Source organism: Hippocampus guttulatus, chromosome 8 (genome assembly GCF_054856545.1).
Source record: "Hippocampus guttulatus isolate MCC_2025c chromosome 8, RoL_Hgut_1.0, whole genome shotgun sequence".
In the NCBI taxonomy this organism is placed as follows: Eukaryota; Metazoa; Chordata; class Actinopteri; order Syngnathiformes; family Syngnathidae; genus Hippocampus; species Hippocampus guttulatus.
In genome coordinates, this window is record NC_141268.1 from 7,954,546 (window position 1) to 7,977,896 (window position 23,351).

Sequence of the window (23,351 nt, forward strand, 5' to 3'; positions counted from 1 at the left end):
AAAGTTGTCATGAAAACATGCACAAAGCCGCCCTACAGAGGGCGCATCGAGTCCACAGTGCGCCTCTCACAGCACTCAGCGAAGCCTCCTCTTTAGATGGTTTCCCCCTCCTCCACGGGAGTTGCAGATCGTCCCCCCAAAAAGCCTCAGGACAACCTCTCTGGGCCTTTAAAAAGCACCGAAAGCGAAGACGAGACACATTCCAAGGTGAAACATTCAAGTGCAACGATTGATGAGACACTTGGTGCAGTAAGTGGAACTACTAAACTTTTTTTGGGGTTAGTTTGGACAATGAACTCGTGTTATTTGTTGTAGTCAGTCAACGTTTGGCTTTTCTCTCTTCTTTTGCAACTTTGAATTATAATTATTGATATGAGTATTCAGTTATCATTTCTATTCCGCGTGTGAAATGTTGAATGTTAATGTGCAGCTTTTTTAGAGCTTTGCATGGGGAACTTTTCTCCACATGTTTGCTGCATGCCGTTGGTCTACACGGGGGCACATTATCTGACGGTTCATTTGTATGACTACAACCAAGTTGCCAGCATTCATTTCAAAATCAGTCCCTCGCTCTATAATGCACCTTAGTTTTAATTAAAATTTCAACTGCAACTGAATTTAACACATCTGATATATAACCGCCGGTGTAAGGGCTCTGCCTTTTTCTGTGCACATGCCATAAATGATAAACAATAAATAAATAAAAAGGCAAAATATTCGATGTACAAAACACAACAACAACAGAAATTCTCAACAACATGACCCGTTTGACCGGGCCAGTAAAACATGTCATTAGTCGGTTGTAGGTGTATTATTATTAATATTATTATTATTTTTAAAAATCAGATGAGATGAAATGGTCATGAATCAACATTCTTAACTAGTCTTTAGATAAGCTTCCTAGCTATGATTTACTGGTGGCTTGTTTCATACAGGGGTCTGTGTTTTTCATCATGTCCAAACGTGAAGTTATGCAAACACACTGTAGGCTATATCAACTGGTTCCACTTTTTATTATCTGTTTTTAATTCCGAACTTTTTAGCCGTTGAGGACAAGTTTCGAGAGATGGAAAATGATTCCTATAAACTGATGTTTCTGTAGCTGTAATTTTATGTAGCAAACATTCATAAGCATACCGTACATGCCCTCCAAGTGTCCTTTCAAAAAGCCACTAACGCTTCGCGCGCGTGCACGCACACACACACACACAAGCATTTAGATCATTGGAGATGTGGCTCTCTTTACCAAGTCTAAAAGGAATCAGGATGAACTATTGAGTATGACATCTAGCCTTAAAACTGCCTCAAAAACAAACAAACAAAACAAAAACAAAAATATAATTCGGTCAAAAAATGGACGGCTACTTGGGTGTCAATTATCAAAACAAGCCAATTTTAATTGACTTGTTTTGTATAAAAGATTACTTTGCTTTGTACGAACCTACTCAGAAAGTTGGGTCAAACTGACCCAAGTAGCCAGTTTGTCCAATTTTTGACCAAAATTGGGTTATTCGTTATCTAGCAATTTTAAGAGTTGTACTTTTCTGAGTTTTTGATTTCGAATATTGGTCCCAGGCGTCAATCCGGTGTACAATATAAATCATTGAAGACTATAAATTGTCCATTTGAGTGTGAATGCTTATTTCACTTTGTGCCCCATAAATATCTGATGACCACTATAGAGAGTGCACCTCCATCCCACATGAAATCGTGTTTAGTACGGCCAAACTAACATGGATTTTTTAAAGGCGGATGCTGACTCAGATATTTGACAGAATAATTTATGAATGAGCTGATAAATAACAATTATATTAGGGGTGTCCCGATATAATTTTTATCACTTTCAATATGATACCGATATTGCAGAGGAGACAAGAGTCCTGTCCAATAGCAATATCGATCCGTTACTGTATCGGCAGGAAAAATACCTGCTTTTATTTACTGTGCTTTCCAAATGTTGCACTCAGCTGCACCGTCTTTCTCTGGTTGAAATGAAAAATAAAAACAAAAGTGTTGATCATGTGGGCTCTGCATGCTAAATCCAGATGTTGCTGGATAGAAGAGCGTAGGAGGGGAGCCTGGAATGGACTGCTTGCATACGAGTGCTATTATCGAAGATTGTAAATGTAGACTGATAGAATTCGATACTGTTTTTTGGCTGATATTGGAAAGATATCCAATACCAATTACGGATCGGGACACCCCCAAAATATACATCTAAGGACTATAATAACTTAATTTTGGGTCCCTTAACGCTTCTGACAACAAAGATATGAAGAGAGACAGTCCAGAAAAGCTTTGCTGGGCTCATATCACCTACCGCAGGAAGTCAGAGGTCGAGGGAAGATCTGTGTAGAAACAGTGATAGCAACAGCTTTGGCTAGCTCCTAGTGCCCCTAAATACATTGCAGAATCACTCCTGAGCCAGTTCTTATTGCCTGCATGGTGGTAAATGAGATACATTTGAGAAGTATCATAATCGTGAAGGGATGACGAGAAAAGATGGATAAGCCATGCTAAATGCTAAGATAACCTAAGGTTGTTACAGCTATCACGTTCAACACCAAAAGAACTAATTGTTCATTTGTGACATTTTCATATTGTATTGTTCAATAAAACCTCTAATCCCTGGGACTAACCTCCAAATAATTAAATACATAAATTAATTGCTCCACACAAATAAGAAAGTTGCTCCTCAAATGAAGTCATTGACTTGCAAAACCACTTCACATAGAAAAACGATATTTCAAGGACTCAAACGATATTTTTTTTATTACAGATTTTAAAAGAGATTGTGGGGATTAATAGGTCGGGACCCGACTAATGAGTGTGAGATTGACTGTTGACCAGTCTATATATCCCCTGCGTCTTTCACCAAATTTCAATTGGGATAGGATCCAGCTCATCCCTAATAAGGACGAGGTTGTTCGTCTATATGTGCCTTGCGATTGGCTGCTGACCAGTCCAGGGTGTATCCACTTTCTTGAACTAAAAGTGAGCCTGCATTGGCGCAAGTTGTTCTTTCTCTGGACTGTAAATTAGTAAAGGCTGAATCGTCTGTGGTTGCCTTTGGAAATCCAATTTAGTCAATGCTCCAAATCCTAATCCCATTCTAAGGATTGAGCATGTGGTGAGTGAAAACAGTCGGTGTTGGTGCTCCATTTTGACACAAGCTGGATTTGATAAACTGGGTGGAATGTCTGGTGAAGTCATGACTGAAGTGACTCACCACGTGATCTTGATCATTGCTCTGTCTGCTCTTCTGCTACTGGCTGTCGTGGCTCTGCTCTGCTTCTTCATGTGCAGGTTGGCTGGATCGCTGCCTCTGGGCGGACCGGGCACCTTCTGAGTGGGCAGGTCGGTGTGGCATTTAAGGTTGTTGTGACATGCAGACCGGGTAGAACATAGAACAGCTTCCTTTGTTTGTAAAATGCTATCTAGTGTTGATAGCCTACCAAAATTCGGACTTTGATACTACATCTGCTTAAAGGACCTTCATTCGATACTGAACGTACACCAGTGCAACATTAGTAAAAGCATATTCGATGACAAAACAAGGGACTTCAAATTATTGATGTTTTTATTAATTCAAAACAGTAATGGGAATTGGATGATATTAAATGTACACATGATGTGGATATCACAAATTATTTTTACGACGTTATGCTGTAGTCCAGCTTTGCTGTTTAGACACAAAATGAGCACATTCGTAATGTCAGTCATGCGCTTTAAGTAATTCTGTCTCTTTCTCTAGTTTCTTATGTGACTAACAAATGATGTTACAAGGCTGTTTTAGGCAATTACACAATGGATAACACTGTAGCTATCCAAACTATCAGTTCGAAAAGACCAGACGAGGACGACTGAAATTCTTACAGCTAAAGCGAAGAAGCTCAAAGACGCCACTGATATGTTATGATTATTGCTCATTCAGTCTTTAGCTGTCTACACATTCTTAGGCTGTGTCCTTGAGGACCCTTCGCAGGCTGCATCGATCGGATGCTCCTCCTCATGTGGCCTCTGTGGACCTCTTAAACCATGAGGAATTTGGACAGGCCTACCATAGAAGAAGAGTGGCGCAACGTAGCCGGCAAAAATCTGCTCCAAACTAGCCTTTGCTCAGCACCCATCTTCATGGGAAACAAAAGCTAGATTCAAAGGCTAGATTTGAAGGCTTCGTTAATTTCGTAAGAAGCTTTAACAGAACACGGTATTCCGATATTAGAATCTTCCACATCGTTAACATTACATTTCAGCCTTATTTATATTCGATGGATATTGAGTCAATGCAGCATTACGTGGGTGCGGTCCTCTTTTGGTGCTTAAGTAGCGTTTGTTTGATTTTATAATAACTAACACCAAACTAATTTCCGTTAGCATCTATTGTATAGTGTATTACAATGTCTTAGCATTAAGCTAGTGGACTTTAATTCAATGCACTATAGATGGTTGAAAATGTTGCCGATTAAAGTTGTTGTGCAATGTTTAATTCTGTTGGGTGTTTCAGGTGTCCGTTTTAAAATAAACTTCAACAGGAGTAGCAGCTATTGTGGATTCGACCTTTCTTCCATTGCTGCTTTAGGTGTTGTTCTGTTGGGCCGGACAATGAAAAAAAATTTGTGCTGAAGTCTTCCGCATCGCAGTTGTCAATATTTTTGTTTTTTCCACCTGCAATACTGAACATATTTTACATGTATGAGTAATAATTAGCTTGAAGCGAGCACACTGAACTCCTTTTTGGAGACCTGTGTACAACCTGCCTGGTTGCGTAGATGTACCGGTCATATTGCTTTGTGAAATCTGAGGAAAAGCAATTTTGCACATTGGACCGATCGCCAACAAATCACAGCGAACGTCCAAAAACAACCTTGTTGTCATTGGTGTCGCAAATGTACTGGAGCCTATTCCAGCTGAGTTTTGGTGAGAGAAGCAAAGTACACTTTGAACTGGTTGCCAGCCGATCGCTGGGCATGTACAAAAAGTCACAGTATCCACGGAAGACCGATGCAAGAAGGCCAGAACCAAGATATTCCCCCATAAACTCAGAACCGTGAGCTAGACGTGCTGTCATGCTGCCTAAAATGCTATCAAGCCATGCAAAAAAAAAAAAAAAAGAATCATACTCCAGTGTAAGAATGTTTTGTGTGTGTGCAGTCAATCATTGACTGTTAATCGGCTTTGTTCTGGCCCTGAAACCTCTTGGTGTTATGGAGCTCAATCCCATTAAAACAACCTTGAACGCTCTAAAGGCCAATGAATAAAGAGGGAGGGTGTGGATAATCGTAAGTGAAAGCCTGCCTGAGCAGACCCTTTTAAAAGGCTCCCATTGTGACCACTTTCCAGCACAGCGAGGTGACTGGAAAGACTTCTTTGGGGATGCAATGTCTGACGTGGGCCCCCAAAGAAGTTACATCCTGCCGGTAGGATATCGCTAAAGCAGATGTTCGCAAAACTTGGCAGCAGAAGGGCATAGGAAGACCTCTATTACATTATTACCTGATTTTGACACACTGTTGACAATGTATTGCTCACCAAGTGGCTTTCTGAATTGCTAGAAGAATTCTTCGCCATGTGAAACTGCCTGGGAAAGGTTTTAATATGGTAACATTTTTAACTGTCACACATGTCAAAAGAGATGTTAACTACAGTTCTACAAAATAAAAATCCGAGCAAGTTTATATACTGTGCCTGTACGACAGTATTAAGGCCCAAAACATTCAAGAGCCACAGTAACTGCATAGCAACTGAAACATTAAGGGGGAACAAACAGTCACAAGAGTACCCATACCACCCCCTGCCCCACTCCCTCAAGGGGCACCACTCAGTGCCCAATTCGGCTTGTGAGGCAACTCCTCGTGAAAATTCAAAATTTGTGTCAAAATCAGAATGCCAAGGAACAAAAGATAAACGCACCAATTGATCTTGGTGGGAGGGGAGCCGCATTGCTTGCACCACTGGAGCAGGGTTGGATTCTCACCACCGGAGCTTGGTCGGAGGGCAGACTTATTGCTTGCAAAATCTGTGTCAAAATCGGAATCAGAAAGGAGGTTCACCAAATCTGAGCCATCTTCACAATCAGAAAAATTTGAGTGTCGGCATCCGTGGGAGCATTTTTTTCGAATTCTCATTCTGTTCTAGGTTGAACTGGAGACTTCTTCTAATCATTTTAGTGACACTCTTTTTTGAAAACGACTAGCGACAGATTAATATTTTATTTCTGGTGTGCTTTATTGTAGTTGCTTGTGTTAGCAGAAAGATTTATATCACCACAGTTAAGACCCTGGAAAAGACGCCTTGTTGGTATGACAGGGTCACAGATCATTTTCTTGAAAAGGAACGGAGAGTAGAATTCACGTATAAATAAACGGACACATTTTATGATGTCGGCCGAAATTGAGCTTCCCCTCCTTGACAAACCAGCATCCGCCACTGATATATATATATATATATATATATATATATACTGTATATACTGTAAAAAAAAGAATCCTTGTCTCACCCCTCGGGTGGTGTCCGTCCCCATTCAGCTCGGGTCCTCTACCAGAGGCCAGGAAGCTTGAGGGTTCTGCGCAGTATCCTTGCTGTTCCCAGCACTGCACATTTCTGGACTGAGATGTCCGATGTTGTTCCCGGGATCTGTTGCAACCACTCATCTAGTTTGGGGGTCACTGCCCCGAGTGCTCCGACCACCACAGGCACGACTGTCACCTTTACCTTCCAGGCTCTCTCCAGCTCCTCTCTGAGCCCTTGGTATTTCTCGAGTTTCTCGTGTTCCTTCTTTCTGATGTTTGTTTCTGATCACTTGGGACCGCTACATCCACTACAACGGCTTTCCTCTGCCCTTTATCTATGATCACGATATCTGGTTGGTTCGCCAAAACCATCTTGTCAGTCTGGATCTGGAAGTCCCACAGGATCTTCGCTCTGTCATTCTCCACCACCTTCGGAGGTGTTTCCCATTTTGACCTTGGGGTTTCCAGTCCATACTCCGCACAGATGTTTCGGTAGACTATGCCAGCCACCTGGTTATGGCGTTCCATGTATGCTTTCCCTGCCAGCATCTTACACCCTGCAGTTATGTGTTGGTTCGTCTCAGGTGCCTCTTTGCACAACCTACACCTTGGGTCTTGTCTGGTGTGGTATATCTGGGCCTCAATGGCTCTGGTGCTCAGGGCCTGCTCCTGAGCAGCCAGGATGAGTGCCTCTGTGCTGTCCTTCAGGCCAGCCCTCTCTAGCCACTGATAGGACTTCTTGAGATCAGCCACTTCAGTTATGGTCCGGTGGTACATCCCGTGTAGGGGCTTGTCCTCCCATGATGGTCCCTCTTCCAGCACCTCATCCTCTGTTCCCCATTGATGCTGTCACAACTTGAGATTGATGAGGTACAACGCAGGTTCCATGGTGAAGGGCCCCAGGCTGCCAGATCAGAGGAGGAGGTCATACCAGAGATTGGGAGGCAAGCCCCAATGAATGCAGATGATGAGATTGGGAGGCCAGCCCCAATGAATGAAATGCTGAGCGAGGCAGCAACTGACCTGAAAGCTAAGATCATGGCGAGAATGAAAGCTGGGCAACCTAGAAACCGATTACAACGGCTATGTGAAGTACCACCTGAAAGTCTCATGGAAAGTGTGAATGCAGCACTGAGGGTGATCCCTACCGTAACGATCACGGAAACCAATGAGCTGATATACGCTTCAGCATCAGTGATCCTTGAGATGCTTGGCTAAAAGAGCAACCATGGAAGCCATGAGATACGTTACCCACCATGGAAAAGACGGTTGGAGGCTAAGATCAAGGCGGCTCGGAAAGATGTGAGTCAATTGACTGAGGCCCAGAGAGGTGTGATGAAAAGGCCGATACCCGAGAGGTACCTCCAGATGACCATACCTGAAGCACTCGAAACTGCCAAACAAAGGCTCCAAGCCTTGTCCAGCCGAATAAACAGGCTGTTCGCAACACAACCTGCGAAAGTGTACGCTCAGTGGCAGGGTCCTAACAACAGAGCTGACCCACCAAGACTGGAAACTGAAAGGTACTGGAAAGGCATATGGGAGAAGGAGATTGCACATAACAGCAGTGCAAAATGGCTGGTGACCCTGAGACAGGAGCACAGCCGCCTCCCTGAACAGAACCCAGTTACCATAACAGTGGCAGACATACAGGAAAGAGTCTCAGATATGAAGAACTGGACAGCACCAGGCCCAGACATGGTCCACACCCACTGGCTAAAGAAACTCACAGCACTCCATGAGCGCCTAGCAGCACAAATGAACCAGCTGCTTAGGGATGGGACTCACCCAGGATGGCTAACCGAAGGGCGAACGATCCTGATCATGAAGGATCCCTCAAAGGGTGCAGTCCCATCCAACTATCGGCCAATAACCTGTCTCTCCACAACATGGAAGCTCATGTCAGGCATCATTGCGGCTAAGATAAGTGGACACATGGATCAATACATGAGCGAAGCACAGAAGGGCATTGGTAGAGATACCAGAGGAGCCAAACATCAGCTTCTGGTTGACAGAACAGTCGCACAAGACTGCAGGTCCCGACGTACCAACCTGTGCACAGCCTGGATTGATTACAAGAAAGCCTATGACTCGATGCCCCATACATGGATCACTGAATGCTTGGAGTTGTATAAGGTGAACAGGACCCTAAGAGCCTTCGTTGCGAACTCGATGAGGATGTGGAAAACCACACTTGAAGCCAATGGCAAGCCACTTACCCAAGTGTCCATCAAATGTGGCATATACCAAGGTGATGCACTCTCCCCACTGCTGTTCTGCATAGGACTGAACCCCCTAAGCGAAGTAATCACCAAGACAGGCTATGGATACCGCCTCAGAAATGGAGCTACAATCAGTCACCTCCTCTACATGGATGACATAAAGCTGTATGCTAAGAGCGAAAGGGACATAGACTCCCTGATCCACGCAACCAGGATCTACAGCAGCGACATCGGGATGTCATTCGGGCTTGAGAAATGTAGTCGGATGGTGACTAAGAGAGGAAAGGTAGTCCGCACTGAAGGGGTCTCACTCCCTGAAGGAACAATAGCAGACATTGAGGACAGCTACAAGTACCTCGGTATACCACAAGCCAATGGCAACCTCGAACTGGCAACAAGGAAAGCGGCTATGGCCAAATACCTCCAGCGAGTGAGGCAAGTCCTAAGAAGCCAGCTCAATGGCAAGAATAAGACCCGGGCAATAAACAGCTATGCCCTGCCAGTGATCAGATACCCTGCAGGAATAATAAGGTGGCCAAAGGAAGAGATTCAGACCACGGACGTTAAGACCCGAAAGCTCCTAACCATGCACGGAGGGTTTCATCCCAAATCCAGCACCCTGAGACTGTACGCAAGCCGAAAGGAAGGAGGCCGGGGACTAGTGAGTGTGAGAGCCACTGTCCAGGATGAAACATCCAAGCTCCATGAATACATCAAGGAGAAGGCTCCAACGGATGACGTACTCAGAGAATGCCTCAGACAATGGGGAACAGAAGATGAGGCGCTGGAAGAGGGACCATCATGGGAGGACAAGCCCCTACACGGGATGTACCACCGGACCATAACTGAAGTGGCCGATCTCAAGAAGTCCTATCAGTGGCTAGAGAGGGCTGGCCTGAAGGACAGCACAGAGGCACTCATCCTGGCTGCTCAAGAGCAGGCCCTGAGCACCAGAGCCATTGAGGCCCAGATATACCACACCAGACAAGACCCAAGGTGTAGGTTGTGCAAAGAGGCACCTGAGACGATCCAACACATAACTGCAGGGTGTAAGATGCTGGCAGGGAAAGCCTACATGGAACGCCATAACCAGGTGGCTGGCATAGTCTACCGAAACATCTGTGCGCAGTATGGACTGGAAACCCCAAGGTCAAAATGGGAAACACCTCCGAAGGTGATGGAGAATGACAGAGCGAAGATCCTGTGGGACTTCCAGATCCAGACTGACAAGATGGTAATGGCGAACCAACCAGATATCGTGATCATAGATAAAGGGCAGCGGAAAGCCGTTGTAGTGGATGTAGCGGTCCCAAGTGATGGAAACATCAGAAAGAAGGAACACGAGAAACTCGAGAAATACCAAGGGCTCAGAGAGGAGCTGGAGAGAGCCTGGAAGGTAAAGGTGACAGTCGTGCCTGTGGTGGTCGGAGCACTTGGGGCAGTGACCCCCAAACTAGATGAGTGGTTGCAACAGATCCCAGGAACAACATCGGACATCTCAGTCCAGAAATGTGCAGTGCTGGGAACAGCAAGGATACTGCGCAGAACCCTCAAGCTTCCTGGCCTCTGGTAGAGGAGCCGAGCTGAATGAGGGACGGACACCACCCGAGGGGGGGGTGAGACGAGGAATTTTTTTTAAAAAATATATCTTTATTTATTTATTTATATTTATATTTGATCTGCAGCGTAACAGGAGTGTTTAATCGAGAGTAAATTAAATAGTATTCTTAATGTGACTTTTCTGTTTTTTCGTTCCATGTTTGCAGAGAAGCATCATCGCCAGCAGCCCATTAATATTATCAGAGAAAACAAGACACACGAGTTTGTGACATCGAGCCAACAACATGAAGGGGAAGTTGCAGCTTGTCGTGATCTGTTGCACTTTGATGGCTGTGACGTGTTCAGGCCAGGCAAGCTTTCCTGGTAAGTTGGGAAATAATTTGCTGTCACTTCCTGTACATGATCACACTTTGAGGTAATAGGCATTCCCAACTACTGTGCCTTGGGAAATTCACTTCATTGGTCTGAAAATGATTATCCCGTAAATTCCGGGCTACAGACCGCACCTGATTAAGAGCCGCATGCGCAGATTTATGAAGAAAAATCAAATTTGTAAATATATGCGCCGCACCGTACTATAAACCGCTGGCCAATGAGTAGGCGGGGGTTTGCTTCTGCGTCCCTGCCACCGTGGAGCGAGGCAGCTGATTTTGAAAAAAATGCAAAATTTCTTAAGGTTAAAATAATCTCCATATTTTTATAAGGATGATAAATGCATTTGCACAACGAAATTACGCTGAAACACATAATAAGAGGCCAGACAAAGAGAGATCTTGATGTGCATTTGCGTAATTACGAGGAGAAATACTGCAGTCCACTAGGCTTTAAATAGAATAATGCAAATCATATAAATGGGAAAAGATATTTGAAATTATTTCTATAGTCAGCCGCTTAAAAATGATCATCGTTGGCAGGTTTAGGCCCGATGCTGCGCGGCTCAAAACACAGGTAAAATGTGTTCTCTCGTGGCCGCTTGTTTTCAGTATGACGGAGGAGTCACCTTACAGTCCGAGTAAGAGGCAAATCAAATGTCAGAGGGTCTTCGTCCATATTTATTATTTCATCTGGGCTGATGGAATTTTCCGCTATCTTTGTTTGTGTGAATGTGCGGAACGAAACAAGTTTGTCCTCGTAATTGGGAGGGAGCTGCTGACACAACGTCGTGCGTGCCCAAATAGACTGAATCATCGTCATTCATTTTATTGGTCGACTGTTGCCGGGTAACACATTTTTATCCGCTACGGCAAAAGAGCGGAAGTTGTGATTAGTCATACAATCTCATTGGACCTTAGTGAAAGACTCTTTCATTTTATTGGTCCATGTTTTTCCCGCAATGGAAAACATTTTTAAAAAGCCGCTTCATATTACACGCCACAGTGTTGAAAGTGTGGAAAAAAAGTAGCGGCTTGTAATCCGGAATTTGCGGTAATTAATCAAAATAATGTATAGGTGCATCTGTCTATGCAACTGACATGTACTGACAGGCAGAACAATTAAATCTTCAATTCGTAGGCAAAAGGTTCAATTCATCTGCGTATCCACCTGTTGCCATTCATTTTCGCCCCCTGCGACAGCGGTGCGTGCCACTGTAAAAATGGCTTTTTTTGCCGTGACGGCTGGGCACAGAGTACCAACTGCCAAGTATGTGTGTACAAAGTGCTTACTTGGGACTTTTCTCCTGTTACTCTGGCTCCCTCCCATAATCAAAAAGATGCATGTTAAGTTGACTTGAAACTCAAAATCATCGAAAGTTGTGAATGATTGTCGTCTATATGCGCCCTTGTGATTGTGTGTACCACACTTCACTAACCCAATCAGGCTCAACCCTAATGAGTGATTGATTGTGAATGATTTACCTTTTAGTTCACTTATTTTTCCACGTTATGTCCTTGGCTGACATCATTGGTCGCTCTTTCATATGACGATATATGTACTGCCCATGCATTAGAGCAAGAAAAGGATCCCAATTTCTGGAGATCCTGGGCCCAGCGGACCTTGACCAACGCGCTGATGCTGCAGCAACTCAACCAGAACAGAGCCAAGAATCTCATCATGTTCCTTGGAGACGGTGAGTCACAACGACCCGCTTGCCTCAAGCACATACACAATCATGATCCCATCTTACATGAACAACTCTATTCAGTTGTTCAGTTTTTCAACACAAACAAACCACCTTCACACAGGGTTCCATAATATAAGCTCGCCCACTAGCCCGGATAACGCACTAGCACAAACTGACATGACATCCCGCATAGGCAAACAAACATGCACACTAGCACTTTACACATTTTAGCATTCACAAGTGATGATAATAATGCTGGCAAAGTAGCCTACATTAGTAGCTGATTTGCCCAAGCACAAAAACACAAAACCGTTTTTTTCAGCAAGTAACGTATTGCAAATGCCAGACAGCAACAGGTGAACTGTTTAAAAAAAAAAAAAGTTTCACTCAAAAATTTCCACTAAAGTGGGGTGCGATTTACAGTTGATTGGATTCACTGTGTAGTAGCTGGAAAATGAATCTAATTCAAATTGAAATCAGAATGTAGGAGAATTGATTGCTCTAATTTGCATGTGCGCCAATTCAATTTTATGAAGTTGTCATAGTAGATGCTTAAAAGACTGCAAGTTTGTGTTTAGTTAGTTAACAACTCTCATTGAAGTAAATAAGTAACATGTCTTTAAACCTAACCATAAATCAAAAACCATAAACCTAACCTCGAAGACCAAAAAATCCTGTATAATCAATCTGATATTGTTTATTGTAATACCGAATAATTTATGGTTTGTGAGGACCTTGGAAAAAATAATTGCATACTCAATCACAATCACAATCACAATCGTGATGGGAAACAAAAAATCGCAATACGATCATTTTTCTACATAGTTCAGCCTGACTGTATCGGCACTCAATCCAAATTGGACCGGCAGTGTAACTCCGCTCAGCCGTTGCCGTCTGTGTGCGGTGACTGAACATCGGGAAACCAAACAACGTTGCATGCTCATCGGTGGAACAATAACTCGAGCCTTTCATCGGGGCCCCTGCGCTGGGCGGTTTGGACGAGGGCCACAACATGACATTCCTGTCCAGCACGGCGCGCATACTTATTCGCATAGAACCACTCAACGTCTGTCATAATTTTTCCTTTTATAAAAAAATAAATTAAAAAAACAACCACCAGGAAAAGTTATGCCACTTCTAAGAATGTGTGGAAAGAGCGAAGTGATGCAGCTGTGGTGATTTATCAACACAGGTATCAGAGCTGAAATAACCCCGTTGTTTACATGCTTAAAGATCTTTAGTGTGACTCTGTTAATCAATCAATGGCACATGGTTAATTGACTGATGAATTGAATTATTGATCATGAGTTCCCATGAGGGGAAAACAAATGCATTCTTCACGGTTGACCTGTTTGTGGCATTTTAAAGGGATGGGCGTTCCCACGGTAACGGCTGCTCGGATATTGAAGGGTCAATTGAGCGGACACCCTGGAGAGGAGACCGTGCTGGAGATGGACAAGTTCCCCTTTGTGGCGTTGTCCAAGGTGATTCGTGTTGCTTTGTCCATAACAGAAATGTGTAGACACTGCCCTCTGTAATTATTGTCACCCCAGGTTTAGATGTGTTGTTTAGCTTCTAACAAATTCCGTTCTTGTCTAATAATTATGGACTCACCTCATTATGTACATGTGCCACTTAAAGCAACATGTAGGCAGATAATATACTGATGTTACAGTGATATAGTCTTTCCGGCCATGAAACACACACACACACACACACACACATATTATATATATAACTATAGTCTTAATATAACCTGCATAGTCTTTGGAGGGTTTTTTTTTGTTTTTGTTTTTTTTAATGTCAGTCTTACTTTAACCTGCCCAATTTTAAAATAATAATAATAACAGCCTATTTCAACCTACCGAACTACAGTTACATTTTGTTTTTTTGTGTGTGTGTTTTTTTACAGTATTGGAGTCTTGTTTTTAACTGCACAACTTTTTTAAAATCTGTCTATTTTGGTATTTTCCATTCGTGTTATTTTAAATTAGACAGCTTTTTCAAAGCTTTTCTGCATTGTTTGGCATGCATTAACAAAACATCTCCCACGTGATGATCGTCGTCCAGTCAAATGGTTCAATCAGCGCGGCTTTGGGAGTGGGTTTGTGCGAGGCAGGCACCAGTTATCCTGCTTCACATGTCAAGTCACAATGTTCAAAAAAACCAAGGTTTCTCTCCGCTTAACGCCAGAATTTTTCTTCAGGGCTCATACGGTTTTAAACCTCTTCAGCAGAGTCCACGAAACGATTTTTCCTCACTGTGACGTGATCTGCGCAGACATACAACACGGACGCGCAGGTGGCTGACAGTGCCGGCACAGCCACAGCCTTCCTTTGTGGCGTCAAGGCCAACCAGGGTACGGTGGGCGTGAGCGCCAATGCTATCCGCTCCCAATGCAACACCACGCAGGGTAACGAGGTCACCTCCATCCTCAAGTGGGCCAAGGACGCAGGTAGGCTTTTGACGACTCACGGTGCAATTCGCCATTCAAGGGGGTTGACTGTGTTACTAGTGAGTAAAGTGTTGAAGACAATGGGGACAAAGGGTTTGTATCGCTAACTGCACTAAGTGCATGTCTCTAAGCCCCTTTCACACGTTTGTATATTCATGGCAAGATAAGATAAGGTGATCCTTTGATCCCTGGAGGTCGCTCCAGGGTGTCCCTTACCTCTCACCCAAAGTCAGCTGGGATAGGCTGAAGCTCACATGTGATAAGTGCTGCATCGCCACAATGCTCTACCAACGTAGTAAGTGAATGGGGTGGTAGATAATTGCAAGCAGTCTCTCAAAATATCCAGTCTCCTTTATTGTCACCGGTTTCATGTCTTTGAGGCAATCTGCTTCTTTGTTGACAATTGTGCCATGGTTTTATGGTTTAAAAAGAGATGCAAAAATGCAGTATATTGAATGTGAAGTCTCATGACATGATATATGGTTGTATATAATGTATAACTTTAATAACGGAAAATGTCATGCTCTCCTTTGCCATAAATGTCTACATTTTGATTGGTGAATTGGGCAATGCAATGTCAAATGCGTTCTCCATTCAGGAGTCGGTACGGAAATACCATACAGTATCCAGCCCTGTAATTGAATAAACTCCGTGCCTCAATTTGTCATCCAATATCTGCCTCCTCCCATCTCCGGTTGCGTGAATACTCACAGGCACTATTAGCACAAGTATGCTTATGGAGACTCTTCAGTACGGTATAATTCATAGCATCATTTGTTTACCACATAATATGCTGTGACCTTCATGTACAGTACATGGAACAGCTATGTATATCTTTTTTTCAAACTGGTACCCGCAGGACAAAATACAGTACTCTACTCGGAACACTTATACTGGGCCACAGGCATTCCTTCTATATTCCCAAATTCCCGTATCCTCTGCAGGTAAGTCGGTGGGCATTGTGACGACGACTCGTATCAACCATGCGACACCCAGCGCCGCCTACGCGCACAGCGTCGATCGAGAATGGTACTCGGACAACGAGATGCCAGCTGAAGCGCTGCAGGCTGGCTGCAAAGACATCGCCAGGCAACTGTTTGAAAATATCCCCAATATTGATGTGAGTTTCACAAAAACACATATCCTTCTGAAGTCCAGAATGAAAATGTAAACCACGAGTATTGATGGATTCAGACCACACTGTTGTCACACCTGTGACAGTATATAAAGCCTACCTTTCGACCGTGATACCAACACATATTAAGGTAGAGAGGTCTATTCCGTTTTTTTTTCTTCACCAAGTACTAACTTGTACACAAAAGTAAACTCTACTTGGTGATTAAAGACTTTTCAGTTCTTCAATTCGAAATATGGGATTGTTGTTACCAGGTTTAGTTGGCTAACAACTGTTTTTTGGTATAACAACAAGTTGTTCACCTGTCTGATGGTAAAATGGTGCCTTAGTGGCCATTTAATGCATGGGTTGAGGCAATTTTTAGGGGATTACCTGTATTAGAAAAGCTATTTTCTCGCAGACTTGATGACTTCATATATAAACACGTGCTATTAAGTGAAAATCAATATGGCTTCAGAGAAAAACGGACCACCTCAATGGCAGTAATGGAGTTTGTGGAAGCAATAGCCACTAATATAGACAACAAAGAATTCACTGTTGGATTTTTCTAGATCTAAAAAAAGCTTTTGATACAATAGATCATAGTATATTATTGAATAAATTAGAGAGTTATGGTATCAGAGGCATAGCATATAAATGGATTGAAAGTTATTTAGAAAACACATATCAGTATGTGCAGTTCAACAACAAAAAAATCTAACCAACTGAAGATTACCCATGGAGTTCCTCAGGGATCAGTGCTTGGACCAAAACTATTCATCTTATATATAAATGATATCTGTAGGGTCGCAAAACGATTCAAATGTGTCCTATTCGCCGATGATACAATCTTTTACTGCTCTGGAGAAAATATGAAACAACTCCTGATAACTGTGGAAAATGAATTAAACCAAATAAAAAACTGGTTCGACAGAAATAAATTACCTCTAAATTTGACAAAATCTAAGTTAGTTGTTTTTGGCACGAGACCAATCAAACACCAAGTTAAAATAAAGATAAACTCAATTGAAATAGAACGAGTTTATGAAAATAAGTTTCTTGGACTAGTAATAGATACTAAACTATCCTGGAAGCCACACATAGATAACGTTAAAAGAAAAATACCCAAATCTATAGGGATCCTCCACAAAACTAAGGATGTGTTGAATAAGAGTTCTTTGTGCACATTATATTACTCATTATTACTCCCATATATGACCTACTGTGTGGAAATATGGGGGAACGCCTGTAAAACAAACACACTCCCTCTCTTAAAACTACAAAAAAGCAATCAGCAGAATAATCAATAGGTCTAAATATATAGAACCCACAAATCCACTATTCATCAAATCAAACACAATAAAATTCTATGACCTGGTTGATTTCAAAATTGCCCAATTAATGTATAAAGCGCATAATAATCTCCTTTGCCAAAATATCCAGAAGCTTTTTGAAATTAGAGATAGTTGTTATAATCTAAAGGGTACTAATCAATACAAAAAATCCAAAACAAGAACAAACATCAGCAAAGGTGTGTATCAGTAATAGGTGTCAATCTGTGGAATAAGTTGGAAACGGACCTGAAAATGAGTAAATTGCTGGATGAGTTCAAAAACAAATTCAAAAGATTAGTCCAAAAAATTACACAAATCAGAGTTAAGAAGATCAATTTGATATACTTGTAAAATATAGTAATACAACAGAATTACATTGATCAACTAATTAAATGTATTAAAGAAATGCAGTATTTATAATGAATATTAGAAAATTGATATTAAAAGGAGAAAGAATAATTGTAATGTATTATTATTATTATTATGTATACAAACCGAAGGGTGTATAAATAGATAAGTACAGTACACATAAGGGTAAAAGTATTTGATGATATGTAGATTTTTTCTTCTTTGTTTTGAAAAAAGATCAATTCATATTACTACATAACAAGGGGTAGGACTAGATACGTTATTTACTTCTACCTACTCCTTTGAACATATAACTGTGATGATGTCTGTTTTTATTTATTTTTTCCTTTTATAATTTTTACTTGCCTTCACTTTTGTCAATCTGTTATTGTATTGTATGTTCTATATATGTTCAATAAAACAATATTACAAATTACATATTACTTGTATGACTGACAAACTACAGACTCAGTACAAAACAAAACCAAAAAAAACATTTTTTGACTGCTATTTCACCCCGTGCCTTAATAAATAACCGTAACAACCAAAGACTATTTGCAAGTAAGCAAACTTACAAATTCATCAGGGGATCACACAATTTCTGTCTTTTCTGTCTTTTTTTCTGGTTTGTTTTGATTCCCATTGTCCGAAAAATAAAAAGACTGATTACCTGTACACGTGGTTATAGTGTGACTAGCTCCACTGGGGGAAGAGGCTCAGCCACACAACCTTAAATAGAATTTAAATTCAAAGTGCAAATCAATGAACTGTGTCTTCAATGTTGTGGCTTTTCAGGTTATGATGGGCGGAGGAAGGAAATACATGTTCCCCAAAAACACGCCGGATGTGGAGTACCCTACTGTCGAGAAGCACAATGGCACGCGCAACGATGGGCGGAACCTGGTGCAGGAGTGGATCGACAAAACCAAGAACAATGTAAAAAGAAAACAAAAGCCTGTTCCAAATGAGGGGAATAAATCAGAATCAAGGTTTTAAATTAGTGTTCGAAGAAGCTACGGTTGGAGTTTCAAATTTGAATTTCAAGGCAGGGATAGAGTTCCAAAATAAGTGTAAGGTTCCAAAGGTGGGTATCAATCAATGGTTAGGGTATCAAGTTAGCCCGGATTTGGGTTTCAAAATATGGTTTCAAGTGAGGGTCAGGGTTCAAGCCTGGGTTAGCTTTTCCAGCCGGGGGCTAGTATTTCTAATTTGTGTTTCAAGACAGAGTTAAGGTTTTAAATTGGGGTTTCATGCAAGAATTTGTGTTTAAAGCAAGACTCTGTGTTTTAAATTAGGGTTTCAGCAAGGGTTTGCACTCCCAATTCGGTTTTCATGCTGCGTTAAGACTTCAAAAAAAGGTTAAGGTTTCAAAGTAGGTCTGCAAGTCAGGTTTGGGGCTTAACATTAGAGTTTCAAGCAAAACTGAGGTTAGGGCTTTAAATGAGGGACTTTATTCCTTTATTTGATATTGCTTATCCACTATACATTAGGTTGGTGCGCATTGCTCACATGCTTGCTCTCATTGTGCAGAAAGGCTATTACGTGTGGAGCAAGACTCAGCTTTTATCTCTCAACCCGGCCAATGTTGATTACTTACTAGGTGAGTTTTGCATGCAAATTTCCCTCAGGCTTATAATTACAGTTCAGTAAGTACGTCCCCTGTCCTCCCACTCCTAGGTCTCTTTGAACCAACCGATCTTATGTACGAGTTGGAGAGGAACACCGAAAGCGATCCGTCACTCACAGAGATGGTGGATGTGGCCATCAAGATCTTGAGGAAGAACCCTAATGGATTCTTCCTGCTTGTAGAAGGTGCGTTTGTGCAACCTTTTACAATTGTTAAACGAGCCCCTTGGTGTAAATTCAGTGGCACCTTGACTTACGAGTAACCAAACTCATTTTTCAAGTTCAAGTTGTGTGTGTGTGTGGTGTGCTCAGATTTCACCAACTCTTTACAAATGTCAGCTGGGATGGATTCCGGCGCAACAGAGACAGGATTAACCCATTCGAAAATGCATGGCTAGATAGAAACATACAAGGAAAAAGACTTGAAATAAATGTCAAAGTAAGTGATGTGATGGCCTGTCCTTCAGGCGGACGTATCGACCATGGTCACCACGGGGGCTTAGCCCAGCTGGCTCTGCACGACGCCGTGGAAATGGACCGGGCCATCGGCCGAGCAGGCCTGATGACCAGCATCTTCGACACCATGACTGTTGTGACTGCTGACCATTCGCACGTTTTTAGCTTTGGAGGTTACACTTTCAGAGGAAACAGCATTTTCGGTTGGCTATGAACTTGATTTCCATACATTTCGGTACACTGTCTGCATATGTTGGGGATATTAAGATGTGTCTCTTTCTGCAGGCTTGGCCCCTGAGGTTAGCGATGTTGACAAGAAGCCCTTCACCGCCATTGCATACGGCAATGGCCCGGGTTATAAAATGGTTGACGGTGAAAGGGAGAACATCTCCAATGTTAACTTTGGTAGGTACTGCTACCTACGTTTATGGAATAATATACAGTACTGTACACTTCTTTGCCCTTCGCTAAGGTTTTGAATGCAAGTTAAACTTACATGGAGCTCAACAGCAAAATTGACAACAGGTGTTTGATTCTTGAATATTTCCAAGGATGTCCATTTCTATTCCTTTTTGTGACTCTTCCAGTCTCTCCGAATCTCTTTTGCAACTCCTGATAAATGCCATGTTGTGAGTTGTTGTCCACGCATTATTGGACTTAATATTTTGGCAGCAAAGATGGAACTGCTCGCAAGACTAGCGGCGATAAGATTAGCCGAAGCTTGGGAGGCTAACCGCTATTGTCATCCACAACTAAATCCACAACTTTTCATATTGTCGGAACTGTTCAGACGTATGAATACTGTGTTAACTTGTTGGCCAGATATTTTGATGCTCCAGGGTTGGAGCCCGGCGGCGGCAGTATACAAGCAAGTTGAAAGGCCTTTTTACTGTGACTGAGACTAGATGCATTCAACTATTAAACACCAATGCAGAGCAGTTAACTCGACTTGTTGATGAATCAGTTCAAATCCTACCCTGCGGTGAAGAGGGGTTCAGTTTACAATTAATTAAAAAGTAAAATATCCTAATAAGTAACTGTAGACCATTTTGTAAAGCACATCTCTTGTCACCTCTCTGCTAAAAAAACAGCTTAGACCAACATGGTTTTGTTGAAATTTTTTGTGCTGGTCCTCCTGGTCACCAGCAGCAAAAGCCAAACAAAACAGCCAAGATTCAAACAGCCCTGACCTTTGATCAATGAGCAACCCACTCTATGAACTGAGCCAAAGCTGCTCAGCAGGGGCAACATGGTGCTGGGGTCCTGCCGGGAGCTGGTGATAGCTGACCAGCTGGAGTCTTGCTGGTGTCACCATCTACCAGCAGTGGAACAACAACATGTTGGACTTGTGGCTCAATTGGTGGAGGGGGTTGCCTAGTGACCCGAGGTTTGGGTAATCCAATCTTGGCTGTTGCTGTTGTTCTTGCACAAAACCAAAAACCAAACTGGTCTATGCTGGGGGGTTTTTTCAACAGTGCAGGTATTGGGTCTCTTTATAGCAGATATCTCTAATAAAGTGGTAATTCTGTGATGTGTTCTCCCCCACACAGGGGACATCCACTACCAGGCTCAGTCTGCCGTTCCGCTCAGCTCAGAGACCCACGGCGGCGAAGACGTGCCCGTGTTCGCCAAGGGCCCGCTGGCCCACCTGCTGCACGGCGTGCATGAGCAGAACTACATTCCGCACGTCATGGCGTACGCAGCTTGCATTGGGAGCAACAAGGCACACTGCGCCCAAAGCGGCTCCATCTTTGATGACGCCACACGCCCCGTCTTCTCCAGCGTCGTCGCCACGCTGGCAGTCGTGCGATTTCTGTGCTGACAGCAATGCGCCATTTGTGATTTTACCACTGTTGCTCTTGTGCTATACAGCTCTTGATTTTATCCTTACGATAACACGAAGAATTTTCGGGCACGCATGTCAAATATAGCATCATAGCACCACACGTCATGGAGGTTGCCTCATAATCTAATTCCCCCGTCACCCTTTTCCAATGGAATAGTTGTGGCATACGCGATAGCAATGTTTTCCGACCTTTACTGAGCCAAGGCGCATATTACATTACAAAAACCTTACACTACGGAACAAAATTTCACAAAAAATATGCTAAAATGACGATCTTCTCTGAATTTAGTGAAATATTGGCCTGGACACAAATTATTTCTGTGGCATAAAAGACAACAGGTGGATGCACAGGTTAATTCTACCTTCTGCCCTCTAGTGGAAGAGTATTAAATTCTTCTGTTTGTCACTAAATGTCACTGGCATACGTAGATAGAAAGGAAATGTCTCACAAAACGGAGTCTTGGCCTTACATTTTAGGATATCTTTGATGTTTTGGAACAGTGAAGAAATACCACTTTGCAGGAGGAAGTGCACAGCTTGCATAATGTTCCTGCCGTGTCAAAGTAACACACAGCCATGAATGACTAAACCACTGGCGACCAACTGAGTACACGCCTCGATGAAAATGTCCAAATTGTGTCTAAAGTGTCAAAAGCATGCTCTGTTTTGTGAGATACTGTCTATTTGTTGTAAATAAATAGACTTCAGACCAATTAAATGAAATTAGGTAACTCAACTCTAATGTGTTGGAAGAGTGGTTGGGAATCACTACATAATGTTTAAGTCTGGGATTTGGCCAAGAGGTTTTGCAAGCATTGGCTTTGCTGTTTTTGTTTTTTTAAACAATAACTTCTACCTCATACGTGTTGGGATGATGAATTGCGGTTTGTGCAAAAAGTTATTTTTTGAATGTATCAACTAAAAATAAATTATATGTAGTCAGTCTACGTTGAGGTTCTGTAAAAAAAAAACAAAAAAAAACAATGCTGCAGCTTTGTTGTTTTCAAGAATTGTTTCCATTTCCCAGCAGCCATTTTGATGAATAAAGTGTTAGGTAGTCAGGCACATTTGGCAAAATTGTTAAATAAAGACATACATGCTGTATATATATGTTTCTGTTACTGTGGTGTCAGTGGAAGCATCCAACCCTCCGGAATCATAATGGCACCATCCATCTGTTCATCTTTCATGAATTGTGGAGTGCCCTCTCCAAGTCGGAGATGAGATCTTGCCCCATTTTTGGAGTCTTGTTCACAAGTGAGGGTAAGATGAAGTGTGAGATTGACAGCCAGATCATTGCGGCATCTGCGGTGATGCAAACTCTGTATCGCTCTGTCGGGGTGAACGAGCTGGGCCGAAAGGCGAAGCTCTCAATTTAATGGGTGATCTACTTTCCTACTCTCACCTATGATCGCAAGTGGTGGGTCGTGACCAAAACAACAAGATCCCGGATACAAGCGGCTGAATGGGTTTCCTCCACAAGGTGTCTGGGCTCTCCCTTCGAGATAAAGTGAGAAGCTCTGTCATCTGGGAGGGACTCAGAGTTGAGTCACATTGAGAGGACCCAGATGAAGTGGCATGGGCATCTGATTAGGATGCCTCCTGGACGCCCCCCTGGTGAGGTATTTCAGGCACATCCTACCAGCACGAGGACACGCCGGAGAGACTGTGTCCCGGCCGGCCTGGGAACGTCTTGGGATCCCTCTGGAAGAGTTGGATGAAATGGCTGGGGAGAGGGAAGTCTGAGCTTCCTTGCATCTAAATGAACCAAATTGAATCGTTCGAAATGCGTATCAATTTATCTTTTATTGGAGAG

The 23,351-nt window shown here is 42.6% G+C and overlaps 1 protein-coding gene across 2 annotated transcripts; it reads left to right on the forward strand.

Annotated features, from left to right (window-relative positions):
- Positions 1–105: 105 nt before the first annotated feature.
- On the forward strand, positions 106–22,641 carry alpl (alkaline phosphatase, biomineralization associated). Of its 2 annotated transcripts, XM_086117673.1 has the most exons (13): positions 129–249; positions 3,307–3,357; positions 10,501–10,657; positions 12,243–12,362; positions 13,725–13,840; positions 14,637–14,811; positions 15,756–15,931; positions 18,403–18,543; positions 19,138–19,207; positions 19,285–19,419; positions 19,701–19,892; positions 19,975–20,094; positions 21,240–22,641. In XM_086117673.1, exons 3-13 carry the CDS (start codon positions 10,579–10,581, stop codon positions 21,509–21,511), a joined length of 1,596 nt encoding a protein of 531 aa, XP_085973799.1. In that variant the 5' UTR covers positions 129–249; positions 3,307–3,357; positions 10,501–10,578; the 3' UTR covers positions 21,512–22,641. The 2 variants fall into 2 exon arrangements, with proteins under 2 accessions (XP_085973801.1, XP_085973799.1); XM_086117675.1 differs by lacking the exon at positions 3,307–3,357 and having other exon boundaries at positions 106–249.
- Positions 22,642–23,351: the final 710 nt, after the last annotated feature.